Below are 14,901 nucleotides of genomic sequence, written 5' to 3'. Positions count from 1 at the left end.
ACAAATACTAATTTCGAACGGCAGCCAGCTGTCAGTCAGGAGCAGTGAAGTGTGTCTGTGTGAGAGATCCAAAACAGTGTTACCTAATCTTTTTCAAACGTCTTCTCGTTATTAAAAAAATAGTAGCTGGAGTTGTTTATTGCTGTTTACCAGGGTAACCAACTGTCTCGCTCAGATGCCCTCACGCTAACGTCTCAGGTCCCCCTCCTTTATGAAAAACAAAGTTATAGAGGTTAAAAAGGGTTTTCTCTGCACACATTTACCAGAAATGAGAAACTGGCTCTACGTTGCAAATTCAGACTCTCATTTTTAGTTTTATACACAGTACGTACGTCATGTACGTCTGACGCAACATCCTCTGTCAATAAATCCAGCTGCACTGGCTCTAATCTCAGTCAGGACTCTTCAGATCATACTGTAGCTTCATAGTTGGAAATATAAATTCATTCTTTATTGTGGGGCAAAATATATATTTGAACAAACGTCTCAGTGGATGGAGGACGCCAGCACAGTTAGCGTTAAAAACAAGCAGATTGAGTTTGCATACGTGTTTGCTCAGAGCGAGCTTCAGCAAACCGACAGCCATTCAAGAAGATAAATTAGCTGATGTAACATGAACAGATCAATGATAGCAGAACGGAACAGGCTAACTTCCCCTACACACGAACAAAAGGTAAAACTAGATAGAAGGGAAATGAGACGAATAAGGCGTTTCCTTTTTTTTCTTTTTTTTTTAAACAAATGAATTAAATTGTTCAACTGATGACAAAAGAATAAAAGTAAGGTACAGATATTAAAGCTTTACGGACAAGTGTGCCAGCAACATCAAAAAGCTACAAATGGCCATTTTTATTTTGTTGAGTAAAAGCAACGATATCAGCCAATTCTGTCCCGTCTCACTTCGTCTACCGGTCCTGTTGCTGTTTAATTATCATACATGCAAGCATTAATATTGTCAATATTGTACAAGGGAGGAGTCCACGTTTGACAGGATATGTTGCTTGCTATTTTTCCAACAGATTAAAAGACATGTGCTTTGTTTGGGGGGGGGGGGAGCTCTAAAAAGCAGGTAGCAGTGTGATTGGCCAACCGCTGCTTGGCAGAGCTTTGGCGAGGCTGAAGCTACAAAGCCCGTCAGCTGGTCTTTCTCCTGATAGAACAAGAGCAGGTGTTCCTGCGGTGGCGGCAGGTTTTTGGGCTTTACAAGGAAAGTGAGGCGTTGACATGGCAACGAGACTAACTGTCCCTCTCCATCGTTGTGTCCGCCCTTCACCCCGCCTCACATGGACTCAAACTCGTCAATGCGCTGCTTGGTGTTACCCTGGCGGATCTGGCGCAGGGTTTTGTACTTGTCTCTTCCCGCCTTGACGTTCTCGGCGTGCAGCATGTCGTTCTGCGTTTTCTTAGTGTCGTCACGGGCCTGGGCCAACTCCGAGCTCAGAGCCTGGACGGGAGAGAGAGGCAGAGAGAAGGGTGATGAGAGCTAGTACAAAAAAAACTACATCATCCTCATCCTCTACATTTCAGCGAGGGTTGTGTCAGCATCACATTTCAAATGAATTTAATTGAATGTAGCAGCTACATTAAACACAGCTTAGTGTAAATCCAATTTTATCATGTAAAAACTTTCATTCAAGCATCCCTTTAAGACAAATAGCAACATTTCTACAAATCTTAACAACGAATTTATAACAAATGTCACGTTGAAAACCTCCTGCGGCTGCATACGTTTGGATTTCTAGCAAGTTTTTAAAGTTTGAAATTTTGATTCAGCCTCTGTTTTAATAAAAACTGGAGCAAAAACTGATGATTCTTTAACATTTGTTAAAATGGGAGCACTGACATCGATGGAATAAATGTGACACTATGAGGAGCAGGGGCCGACAGAATGCCTGAAATATATACAACAATAAAAATAATAATACTTTTTGATGTATTTATCGTGATCCGCCAATTTTATGACTACTTTCAGTTTCAGTCTTTTACATGAAACAAAACTCCTCCCGTGTAATTAAAGAAACACTTCAGGGCCTCGTAACGATAATTTATCCTGGAGTGGGAGGAAGTCTCAGTGACCCTCATACCTGAGGCAATACCACAAAAATAAAAACATTTGTCAAAAGGTGACAGCTTGTCATGAGCTGACTGTGTTTGTTTTGTGGTCTGGTCCCAACATGCACGAGTTCTGAAAAGTATTTCACAGATGAAACAGAGCGTTGCTGTTGTTGTTAGCGAAGAGAGGTCATCAGTTCTGAATCATTTCAGAAATCAACAGCGTGTCAGTCTTTGTGCAACTGTCACTGGAGCATCAACACACAAGAGTTTGGAGCATCTGCTGTGCATTAAAAACATATATTTATCATTTGAAATAAACAGAATTTGTTCCTGAACAGATATTCTGTCTTTCCAAACTAAAAATACTTAGACAAGTGAATAATGTCGGTATTATATGTTCTCAAAAGGAAAAGGAAAGAAGTGTTTGTGATATGTTTGTGAGCAGCAGTCTGCAGCAGCAAAACATTATTTGTACTGTGGAGTTTTATAGTAATTTCACTTGTCTACCTGCTGCAGTGAATCACATGTTAATACTGATGTTTTATAGGTCGTCTCCTCCCTCTTGCACCGCTGCTCTACCTGTAGCTGTTTCTTGACTCGTTCGTTCTTCTGCGCCTCGGTGATGCGTTCCTCCTCGCTGCGGTGGCTGGTGACGCCATCGCTGAGCAGCTCGGCGCTCGCCTCGGCGTTCGTTTCGTCGTGCTCGTCGTGCTCGGGCGCCGGCGGAGACGTCATGGCCGTCTTCAGCTCCTCCCTGGTCTTCTCCAGGTCGTCCTGTGCCGACAGAGCCTGGAGAAAACACATGAAGACTTACAGAGAGAAGCAGCCACCGACAGATGCACTCACATAAACACATCAACACTCGCAGGTTTCTCTCTTTGAACTCTTTTACACAAGAATAAAATTGAATTAATCTTTTTTTGAATGCATGAAAATTGTGTAATCTTCATTTTCAGTCTGAACACAGACACTTTCCTTTTGTAAACCCGATGTATGAAGTACAGTTTGCAGTGTGCATGACATTTTCAGGTTTCTATTCTTCACTGCTCCATGTTTCGGTTATTTGTCAGGTCGACAAAACAAATTCACCTTAATGTCTCTTTATACTAGAAATGTTTCAAGTTACAATTTTACCTCTACACTTCCAATGTTTCCTCTGTCCAGACACAGACATCAGCATATACGTACTGTTTAGTATATGCTAATTAGTCGGGAACTGTTTCATGTAATTGTAATAGTCTACTACACTAAAATAATATAAACTAAAAAGAATATGTAAGTTTAAATCTTTTGTTTCCTGCTGCCAGAGGACACTGCTCCAGGTCAGCTACAGGTTCCTCTGGAGGTGAGGTTAACAGACAGTGGCAGAGGAGAATGGAAAGTTGCTCATTATTCTGCAGATCAACCAGTTTCTACATTTCTAAAAGCACAGCGTTTGCACATGATATTATAATGTGTCCAGTTTTATTTGTTTACTCTTCCCTTTTTTCTAACCGACGGGAGTGTCCAGTTTCCTCTGCACTGCAGAGGTGGGTGTGAGGTAACGTTCCTGTTCCATTTTTAATCTGCGGACACCATGACCAGTCAGAGGGAATCACAAGTGCAGTGACACACACACAAAAAACCTGATCCCAAACTGGCTTCCCACACAGGCAAGTTGCCATGTGTCCGATGGAGCTCTACTTTGTGGCACTGGTTCAGGGCTGAGGTCAGCTGGGCGCCACATAATGAACTTTTTACATATATTTTTAGTCTTGTTTCATTTATTCATCCAATCAATTGTTTCTTAGATTAAAAGACAAATTTCCATATTTTGTATTCAAAAATAAAAAGCAGAGAATAATGAGCCCAAACACATAAACACGACACACAAACGAGAGTAACACTCACTTTGTGTTGCCATTCTGTTGCTTCCTCTTCTTTTTTCCTCTTGGCCTCTTCAAGCAGAGCGATTTTGGCCGTGAACTCCGCTAACTCAGCAGCCTATCAAAAATAAAAACACATTCCAGTAAAAGTGACCAAACCGACCCCAGTGTCGATGTCCAAAAACCCAAACTTACAATATCCGCAATTTACAAAAACGTGGCACAGTCAGAATTAACAACTTCTCATATTTAAGAAGCTGGTAGCTGAAATGATGTCTCTGTGGAAATCACAGTTCAGGGTTAAAAACAAACTAAATGTATGATTCTCTAAACAAAAAGGACTTTAGTAAAAGAATAAATGTGTGGAAGCAGCTTCTGTGGTTGATAGGTGAGTGCAGGTACCAGCTGTTCGTGGTTCTTCATCTGGTCGGCGGCCTGTTGAGCCAGCGATGCCTTGGCCTCCTCCGCCGCCTGCCTGTCCCTCTCCAAACGCTCCGCCTCCTCCTTCGCCCGCTTCCTCTCCTGCTCCAGCTCCAGCGCTTTCCGAGTCTGCTCCTCCAGCTCTGCGAGCGCACACGTTACAAAAAAAAAAAGAAAAGTCGTTATGCACCATCTTTAACCCGTGAGACTGTGTGAGCAGTGATGGACTAAAGAATGATCCTAAAGCCACACATTCACACACACACACACACACACACACACACACACACACACACACAGCTGGTGCTTCTGAAGAACATCATGTTACTTCAATCAACTCCCCGAGTCAGAAGATCGGTTAATGACATTCTGCATAACGATATATATTGAATTTGATAAACTAATCCCAGTGAATTTGCCAAGATAAAACTGTGAGATGTGCAACATTTTTTTATATTCTATCTTTTCTTTTTCTTTTTTTTGTATATTGGGAGCATTTCCTTACATACAGTAAACAAAGCTGTTCATACATGAGCAGATAAATGCAGGATAAGTGGGATTTATAATTATTAATTGTGTGGAGGAGTGTGTGTGTGCATGTTATATTAAGACTGACCTTCTTGTGCACACGGGCAGCTCGCAGGTTTAGGACTCGGATCTTAAACGTGCTTTGATTTGTTTCCACATGAAGATTTTAAACATTAAACGTTGTGGAGTCGAGGCTTGAAAACTACTTATCTTATCTTCCATCTCTTTGTAACATGTTCCTTTTATGACAAGGCTCACCATGATGAACCAGCAGGATTTATGTGAAGCTGTAAAATTACAACCTGCTGCTGCTGCCTGAGGCTACACCCCCCTCCACCCCTCCACCCCCTAAAGCTTCCACTTTATGCAAATTCACAGAAATGGGAGATAAGATATCTGGTTTCACACAAGCATCTATCGGACCGTGTTTTCTAGCCTGACATCACACGTCGCTGCTGTGCAAGTTATCTCTCGTAAAGCCGGTGAACCAGCTGCAGTCTGTGAACACTAAACACTGAGCTGACAGGGTCAACAGGTGGAGGGAAGACAAGCCAGCAGGGTTATTCAGTTAGGGATTTATAAACTGGTCTTTATGCTCAGTTCTGCATTTTTTTTTTACTTCAATTTCGTTGTAAAAATTTCAGACTTTTTGTGATTATTCATGAAACATTCAGAGGCTCATACCGGATCAGGTTTCATGTAGGTGTCACATTCAGGTTTTTGATACTAATGCAAATACGATATCTGAGTTTCAGTTACAGATTCCTAAACTGTTTTTGAAACTTTGACAAAATATGACAATACCTCTGTGTAAAAACTGATTTTTCATTTGACAGAAGAAGCCGAAGTTGTGAAATGTTCAACGTTGCCTAAACACAAGCAGCTGTAGAAGAACATAACACACTAGATTGTTATTTAGAATTATTAAGAATTATCCGATCAAAGAAGAAGTAAAGGAAACTATGATGTGTTTTAAACAGCCTGTGAAGCCAAAGGCAAATTTCCACGTCTGTGAATAATAAAGAATATTATTATTATTGAACCATGAATCTGGCAAAACATTTAACTTTCAACACTTGACTGTTTTTTATACGAGATTCTATTCATTTGAGTTGGTACCAAAATCACTTGGAGGCAATATCACAACTGATTTATGGCCAAAGCTCCAGCTCAAGTTAAACCAGTATGATCCTTCAACCTTTGAGAAAATCCTCAACACTTACAACAAAATGTTATTTTTCAGTTTGGGAAGATTAAAGAAAACAGAAAATCTTCTTTGCCTCAGACTTCAGCATCTGACTTTGAGCAGTGTTTGTGTGTGAACTTCTCTAAATGCATTTCTCTTGCATGGCAGGTGAGTGGACGCAGGGTGAGGAGGACGGGCGCACCTTTCTGAGCTCTCTGCGTCTGCTCCTCGATCTGCCTCAGCCTCTCCATCAGCTCGTCCTTCTCTCGCTCTATCCGCTCCTTCTCCTTCTCCGCCAGCTCGCGCTTCTTCTTCTCGTTCTCCAGCTGCGCTCTGTTGACACAACACAGGAAGCAACCATCACACCGACTCGTCAGCTGATCGTTAGGAGTTATAGTCGACAAGAAATGTATTAAGAAGAAACACTGGTTTTCACTCTGTTGTGTTTTGGACGTTGTGTTTGTGTGAATGTCGTTTGTTTGACGATGTTTTTACAGTATAAGTTTTGTGTGCCACTGTGTCGTTGCCTTGGTAATACGCCTCCATTAATTCAGGAGGCGGAGCCCCGGAAGGAACATGGGGTGGGTGGGGTGGGGTGGGGGGGGTGCATTTGTTCTGCTGGTGAGTTCAAATATAATCAGTCTTCCTCCAGAATCACTTACTCCGCCTTTAAAAACTTCACAAGTCAATAGGAGGCATACACACCCTATCCACGCACAAACAAACAATCAACAAACACACAAGTTAAAGCAGCAGTTTCCACGGCGACAGCAGCCCACGCCAATGACATTTAAAAACAGACCCCAGATCCTATTTGTATTCTGCGTGCTGCGTTCACTGCTCTTTGATGTGTTTTTGTGCAGCACAACATCACATCTATAACAAATGTATTAAGCTGATTACAGTAACAACAGTAACTGCAGCTCCAGCCCTGCAGCCGAGGAGCGTGTGCATGATTTCTTTTAACGCAGCACTGCCCCCTATTGATCACAAAGCTTTATCAATGATTGTCCACTTCAAACATCAGCTGACAATTGTTCAATCAATCAAAACACCATGGAGGCCACTGCACGCTGGATATGGGCGTGTTAGGACGAGCACTGACATGTGACCCTACACGCAATCAAACGTTTAACATCTTCACTGACTGGAAAATTACTCCATCAAGTGAATTAATTATTCAGTAAATGAAAAATACATATTTATATTTGCTGTAGACCAAGTAAGGGACAAACAATAAACAACCATTTTAAGCTGCAAAGTAACTGATCTGCGAGTCTCTGGTCGTGCATATGACCCTTTAATGAAGTAAATTAGATTTTAGCGAATTCTTAAAATTCTTGATTTGCATTGGTGACACTGATTTAATGGTTGCAGATATTTGATTTTAAAAGTAAGATTTACAGGAATGGACGAAAGGCGGTGTTTCTAGACCAACTTAAAGTCCTGAAAAAGGAAAAGTAGCACGGTCCGTACCTCTCCATCTGTTTGTGGTGCTTTTCCTCTCTGGCCTGGGCCTTCATCTGCTGCACCTCGATGGTGTCGGGCTTCCTCCTCCTCATGTACAGCTCATGGTTTCCCATACACAACGCCAGGATGCGCTTGTTGATCCGCAACCGAGGGGCGTAGAACACAAAATCCTGGAGAAAGCACAGAGGGAGGTTATGGGAGGATTCGTGCACAGAGACGTTTTACCCCTTATCACCAATCACACATCGACTCCAACACTCACGGGAGCTTTCTTGTCGATGGGCTTGATGACAAACTTCTTGTCGTTGAAGGAGATGTTCCTGATCTCGCTCCAGGGGAAGCCGATCTTTGGAGACAACCTGAGCAGGAAGTGAGATTTTTAATTTAACAAGTTAAATTAATGATTAAGTAAACTCTAGGACATGTGCATTCTTTTAAAGTTTCAAAAATTATTTTAAACGTTGGTCGTCAGACTGAATATTTTTGCTTTCAGCTTGAGCATCAGCTGTGCAGTTCACCACCAAAAGAGGGCGCTGGTGTCAAACCAATGAAATCTATGGACATTGCAGGAACTGAGGAAGTTTAATGATTAAGACAAGTTTCCCCTTCATAGAAGTTTCTAAGACATTTATTCTTCCTAATAAAGTTTGGGTGTTTGGTGTTTGGTGTCACTGACAGAGGAAACTTCTCTTGTGGTTTCGTTTTCTTTCTCTTTCATTTCTGAATTTTCAGTTTTGATTATGTGCTGATCGCATCAAGATAGACCAGCGCTTCTCCGACTTCTGGCCTCACGATCCCCTGAAGTGAAGCAACGTCTACTTGTGAGAGCAGCTGCACCAAAGAGGGATTCTTCACAGATTGTACACACATTGTATACACACAGTATATATATTAAATGATGTGTGTGTGTGTGTGTGTGTGTGTGTGTGTGTGTGTGTGTGTGTGATTTGGTTACTTGTCTTCATGCTCATAGATGTTGAGCCCCAGGGCGTCGACCCCAAGCCACAGCTCTGTGCCCTTCTTGTTTTTGATTTCAAAGTAGTTGACGCCGTACATCTCCAGGTCCTGAGCGATCTTTAGATACTCCATCATTGCATCCTCCCTGCACACACACACACACACACACACACACACACACACGGATATAAAACAATAGCAAACATACACATCTGAGCATTCAGGTGTCAGTGTCTTAAAAACAGGAAATCCTCTCTGATCAGTTACACAGGGATTCCTCCCCTCACCTGAGCATGCTTCTGTGCTCCTCGTGCCAGGTCTGTATTCTGTCCTCCCACTGCTCCTTCGTCAGCTTGTGTTGCTCCAGAACTCTGCAGGACACACACAGAGGAAAGGAAACGAATAAATAATGAAATGAAATAGTAATATAATGATATGAATAATAAATACTGTCATACTACATTCTCTTTGTTAGCAAGGAAGGACCCCCATCAGGAGCAGACTTAGTCATCTTTAATACTGATATAAGAGGGTGGCCACAGCTGAGAGGGTCCATTAATCGCAGGGTTGAAGGTTCAGCCCACTGCCTCTCCATGAATGTGGTTTTCACACTTTCGCTCTGAGCACTCTGTGCCTGTGCACACTGTACCTTTGTGGCAGCAGCCGGTCGGAGGCCAGGTAGCCGGGCTTGTGAATGTCTTTGCTGTAATCTCCGTACTTGGCCTGGACAGCGTACGAGGCCAGCAGCACGGCGGTCTCCGGGGGACAGTAGTTCTCATCGTTCAGAATGGCCTCCTTCACCTGCACACACACACACACACACACACACACACACACACACACACAGTGAGTAGCAGCCCATGGTTAGAACCCCGGAGGTTCCCCAGCAGAGATGATTGAGATGCTCCGTCAACCTTTCCTGGGTAAATAAACCTCAGGGATTATACACAGAGCAGCAGCAGCGAGTCCATCTGCCGGTCTGTCAGTCCAGAGCAAAGCATCTAGAGAACCAGAGGAGGGATCGCCATCAAATTCAGTACAGGCATTAACAGAAAGTCCAGGGGATCCCCTTTATCACTGAAGGAGTTGCGGTGCTATTTTCACGGTCGCTATAAACTGCTGTGTGAAGGAGAGATCCACTGTGGACGGAGAACAGCAGCAGCTAAAGGCAATAGTAAGTATAAAAATAAAAACTTAGTTAGCATATTCATATATCTGAATCACTTTTATTCCCATGTCACCAACACATGTTTAGGTTTATTTTTATTCTCTATTGTTTTGTTTCCCCTTATTTGCTTTGGTGCTGTATGTCTGTGTCTACCTGTGTTGGACAAAAGAATTCAAAAAACAAACAAACAAAAAGGTAAAAAAGTCATCAATGAAAAACAAACAAATGAATAAATAAATAAATCATCCTCCTGCAGCGAGGTGCTCCCCCCCCCCCCCCCCCCCGTTAGCCAGTGACCTCAGCACCTGCAGGAAGAAGAGCTTCTGTGTGATCTCCTGGATCAGCTCCTCAGAAACATCCTCTGGGAAGAACTTTGCTCTGAACTTGAACTGCAGCGGATTCTCCTTCTTCACATCCTGCTGGGTCACCTGGAGAGAAAACACACCCACACACAGTGTTTCAGGCGTTAACCCTCACCCTCCGCCCGCACAGGTCCATGCGCTCGTATGTAAATATAAGTGTGAGCGTAGTCTGTGTGTTGGTTTAAAACAAGATTAAAGAAACATCTCTGTAAACAAAATGTGTTCACGGGTTTTAGGCTACTTGGATTGAAGCCTGCAGCAAACAGAATACTAAATTTACTTCTGAGGCTTTCTGGCATGATACAATCTGCAGCCACAGGAGGACGACTGTTTACTCTTTACAGGCTTTCATGACTCTAATAATGTTGTGTTTTCAACTTCTTTAATGATTAATGATTAAAAACAAAATAAAGATATAAAAAAAAGTGACAGATGTTTATTGGACAGATGTGGTTGTGTTCAGGAGTCTCTCACCTTCTTGTTGAGTTTGAGCCACGTCACGTAGCCTTTGCTGTCTGTGTACTGCAGGCCGAAGAACCACACCTCCCTTAAACCCACCGTCTTCACCACCTGGAATCAAACCAATAACTCACGGTTTACAGGATGGAAAAGTCCCTGACACCTGCAACTGGATGCTGCTGCAAAACTGTCAATCTCTGGATAAGCAATCAGTCTATACAATGAAGTGGAAGGAGAAATTTCTGACGGGCTTTGTCAGACAAAAAACTGGGAAAACTATTTCTTTTATTGACCTGGCTTTGTGAGCAGGAAACTGCCGGGTAAATGTCGTCCTCTATTCACTTCCTTTGAGTGTTTTCCCTTCACTTCTAACTGTGTCTTCCCTCCCTCCTCCCTCAGACACACTCACATGCTTTGTCATCTACAAACCATCGTTTTTACAAAGCGAGAGAGAGAGAGAAAGAGAGAGAGAGAGAGAGAGAGAGAGAGAAGCCCCTGAGGGGATGCTTACTCTGACTCTAATGTGATTTACACAGTCAATAAGACAGCACTCACTGCCACATAATTAACTCTCTCTCTCACACACACACACACACACACACACACACACACACACACACACACACACAGAAAGACATGCTCACATGAACTCATCAAGTATCAAACAATCACAGACAGAATCAAATGCAAAAAAAACACTCATCCATGAAACAACCATCCAAAATATGTTGTACAGTCAGTCACATTTCTAAAACACACACACACACACACACACACACACACACACACACACATACAGGCCTTCAGTGGGGCTGGGAATGCGGTATGCAGAGACAGCTATGCGGATGCTGAGAGCTCAGCATGCAGATTTAGAAGTGAAGCCTCAGAATGTGAGTAAACAGTTTGGGAACGTCGGCATGAGAGAGAGAGAGAGAGAGAGAGAGAGAGGGGGAAAGAGAGAGAGAGGGAGGGAGAGAGAGAGAGGGAATAACAACAGGAAAGGTAAGATAAGGAAACACAAAAGGGAGGGAAAATGTAAAATGCAGATTGCACGACTGAACAGGACTCGTCACTTTCATAAGAGATGAAAAGACTTTATAAAAGTGTGTGTGATAATGCTCCATCAAAGAGGCAGGCTTACATGTTAGTTTGATTAAAATCTTTCCTCTCTCACTTAGGCCTTCTATCACTCTGTGCGTGTGTGTGTGTGTGTGTGTGTGTGCCAGTGGGTGTGTGTGAGAGAGATTAGGGGTGTTTATATTTAGCTCGGGAGCCTCTTCATCAATGGATCCTTCTCTTCATTCATGTGAATCTGCCCCATTTAAAATTAAAACAGCTTTTCGGGCGGCGACTGAAGGCCTCTTCTTTGCACCACACATCATTATCACAGAGCTCGCCATTCACTGCTGGACATGTGACTTCCTGTATGTAACCTCCGCACAGTGCAGAGCATGTGCATATTTAAGTCATACTGTGTGTGTCCCATTTCACCCTCTTCTGAAGTTTTCCTCTTCCAAAGCCTCGTTCAATCAGTGCAGCGTACAGATGCAGCGCTCCTCCTCCTCGTCAAGTCATGATCCGCGAACAACACTCGACGTTCTTCCTTCAAGATGTCACACAGCTTCAATCGGATCATGTGCTTTCCTTTCATGCTGGCAGTCTCCTTTTCAAAGAGGGCGTATCTGTTTTATCTGCATCTATATTTAGCTCATGATGGACATATGAACCTTCACAGTGTCATCCATCACTGACGTCTATCGTTACTTCTACACCTGTTTGATCACTCACTTTTCCCCTCCTCTCTCCTCTCCATTCTCCTCTGGTGGTCAGAGGGCTCCTCAGGTCTAGGACTGCAGCTGATGATCATTGATGATCATTTTCTCTATTAATTCATCTATTGATTCTTCTTGCCTCTGTGCCGGCGAGAGTCAGGGCCGGAGTCATCATGTGTTTGGGTTTTCCGTCCGTCTCTCGTGAACGCGATACCTCAGTAACACCTTCAGGGAACGTCTTCAAATTCGGCAAAAACATTCATTTTGGAGTCAAGGATGAACTGATTAGATTTTGAAAGTGAAAGGTCAAAGGTCATGGTCATGGTGACCTAAAAAAAAAAGAAGTGACGTCTTCTGATTGAACAAAAAAGTTCTAAAACAGAAAAACAAAGCAGAAGCTGGGACCTCTGAATGTTTTTACTTGATTAATGACTAACTACTTTGGAAATTGCTGAATCCACGTTCAACCCACTGTACTCAAGTCTCAGCGGGAAAATCTACAACAAAATGAACAATTATACACATGTATTAGACGGATAAGCGATAAATGATGAAACCAGACACACACACACACACATAAACACACTTATACCAGTATAAACTGCATGAGTGTAAATATACAGATTCACCTGTACTACGCTCGCACACATGTACTATACAGCAGCAGGAGTGAGTGTGTGTGCATGTGTGTGTGTGCATGTGTGTGTGTGTGCACATCACTGGACATTTGACAGCTTGTTGCTATGACGATGCAGGGCCACAGCAAGCTGAAACATTCAGATCTGGTGAGTCAGCTGTATGTGTACGTGTGTGTGTGTGTGTGTGTGTGTGTGTGTGTGTGTGTGAGTCTGGTAGATAGAGAGGAGATAAGAACGAGAGTGGCCGAGAAAGATGGAGGTAAAAGGCTGGAGTGTGCTTCTCTCTGGTATGGAGGCTTATTAGAGGCAAAACTTCTGAATGTTATCCTGCTAAATAAACTCAGACCAGCTTCCTGTTGTCTGTGTGTTGGTGTTTGAACTGGACTCACTGGGAGCTGTGGTCTCGAACCCAGTCTGCGTCTCTGCTCCTCCTGAATGAACAAGTATTTGAGGCAATCTGGATTTTTCTTTCGTTTTTTTTATTTCTTCTCTCTGAGCTTTTCAGCCAGACCTTTATGTTTTTTGTTTTAACTTTGTTATTCATGTCTAAACGAGTCCGCAACAGTCCACCGCTGGTTCCCTCAAGTGTTTAAACGACGATAAAGATCCAACCAACAAAATAAATGGTTGGTGTGTGGGCGGAGCTGCGGGGTCGAACAGAATGTAGTTAGATAGAGTGGGAGACAGATGTGAGAGAGATGACGGCCTCATAGAACCAGAGTGGGCCACATCTCTCTCTCTCTCTCTCTCTCTCTCTCTCTCTCTCTCTCTCTCACTCTCACTCTCTCTCTCTCTGGTGTTTTATTTTTTTGCACAGTGAGCGAATATGTGTCGCGGCCCATCGGGAAAAGTCCCAGCTCTGCAGGTGGCCACTCCATCATTGCCTCATCTCAGTGTGCTACGGGCTTTACTCTACTCTCACTACGTTTCACTTTCCTTTACATTAACATCTGTCAGAAGGTGATGGAAGTTCCTACGAACACAAGAGCTCTCAGTAAAGAGAGAGAGAGAGAGAGAGAGAGAGAGAGAGAGAGAGTTGGAGCTGAGAGAGAAAAGCCTGAAGGTCAGGACATGGCCTCGGTGCCTGAGCCTGTTTGTGTGAGTGAAAACCTGTGAGTGAAAATAATAGTGTCTTTACAAGAGAAACAGAAAGCAAGCAACAGGTGTGCCCCCCCCCCCGTCTGTGTGTGTGTGTGTGTGTGTGTGTGTGTGTGTGCGTGCGCTGATGGGAAAGCAGAAGTTGACTCAGCATAAGAGGATCTGACCTGGGCCTTATTCCAGTACCACACATGCGCACGCGCACACACACACACACACACACACACACACACACACACACACACACACACACACACACACACACACAGCTACATGCTAAAGTGGTTTGGTAGGTTACTGAAACTGTGCTTCATTAGACTTTCTTAACTCCGTCAATAATCAACATCTCACAGTCTGAGGTTCATCAGTCAGCTGCCTGATGAGATCATCGATTTGACGCACGTCACTGTCAATTATAACGAGATGTTTAAAACTGCATCACCAAGAGTCTTCACCGCACGTAGCTGTGGGCATCAAGAGCAACAAATATTCCAACTGATAAATAAAATGACCACAGCAGCATAGACGCACTGCGGTGAAGCAGTCGGGTCTTGAGCCGCGGTTCTGAGAAAGATTTTACCGGCACGACTGAATACTGTGACGTTTGGACAAAAGCAAGATGAAAAATACACAAAACTACGACGTGAACACGTGGATTCGACTGAGCGAGAGAGATATACGAGGTTTCACCTGGTACAGACTGAGCTCTCTTCTTTTACCTGGCAACACTTCATTATTTATTCTGATAAGACAGGTGTGAAGACAGGTGTGTTCTGTAACTTGATCTCACAGTATAAAGCAGGAGGTGGACGAAAAAAAATCTTCTCTTTCATTTTGTCTTTCTCCTTCCAAGTCACCACGACCCCAACAAACCTTTACAGCCTGACATGAAACAACACTGAAAGCCGCTTTTTACTTGCCCA

The 14,901-nt window shown here is 43.2% G+C and overlaps 1 protein-coding gene across 3 annotated transcripts in view; it reads right to left on the bottom strand.

The window, feature by feature from the left end:
* Positions 1-429: 429 nt before the first annotated feature.
* LOC111650530 (radixin) overlaps positions 430-14,901 on the bottom strand; it is a 37,542-nt gene continuing 23,070 nt past the window's right edge. For all 3 annotated transcript variants that reach the window (XM_023400421.2, XM_023400420.2, XM_087172367.1), the window contains exons 4-15: positions 10,486-10,581; positions 9,955-10,077; positions 9,131-9,282; positions 8,769-8,852; positions 8,480-8,626; positions 7,787-7,883; positions 7,531-7,694; positions 6,257-6,387; positions 4,323-4,483; positions 3,946-4,038; positions 2,635-2,844; positions 430-1,444 (exon numbers count right to left, since the gene is read on the bottom strand). In XM_023400421.2, coding sequence (XP_023256189.1) covers positions 1,280-1,444; positions 2,635-2,844; positions 3,946-4,038; positions 4,323-4,483; positions 6,257-6,387; positions 7,531-7,694; positions 7,787-7,883; positions 8,480-8,626; positions 8,769-8,852; positions 9,131-9,282; positions 9,955-10,077; positions 10,486-10,581 — 1,623 coding nt within the window. In that variant the 3' untranslated portion in view covers positions 430-1,279. The remainder of the gene's footprint in view (positions 1,445-2,634; positions 2,845-3,945; positions 4,039-4,322; positions 4,484-6,256; positions 6,388-7,530; positions 7,695-7,786; positions 7,884-8,479; positions 8,627-8,768; positions 8,853-9,130; positions 9,283-9,954; positions 10,078-10,485; positions 10,582-14,901) is intronic.

This window comes from Seriola lalandi, unplaced genomic scaffold (assembly GCF_002814215.2).
Source record: "Seriola lalandi dorsalis isolate HSWRI2012SDOR001 ecotype SW California unplaced genomic scaffold, Sedor1 jcf7180002052459, whole genome shotgun sequence".
Lineage (NCBI taxonomy): Eukaryota > Metazoa > Chordata > Actinopteri > Carangiformes > Carangidae > Seriola > Seriola lalandi.
This window is presented reverse-complemented; position numbering and strand designations above follow the sequence as displayed.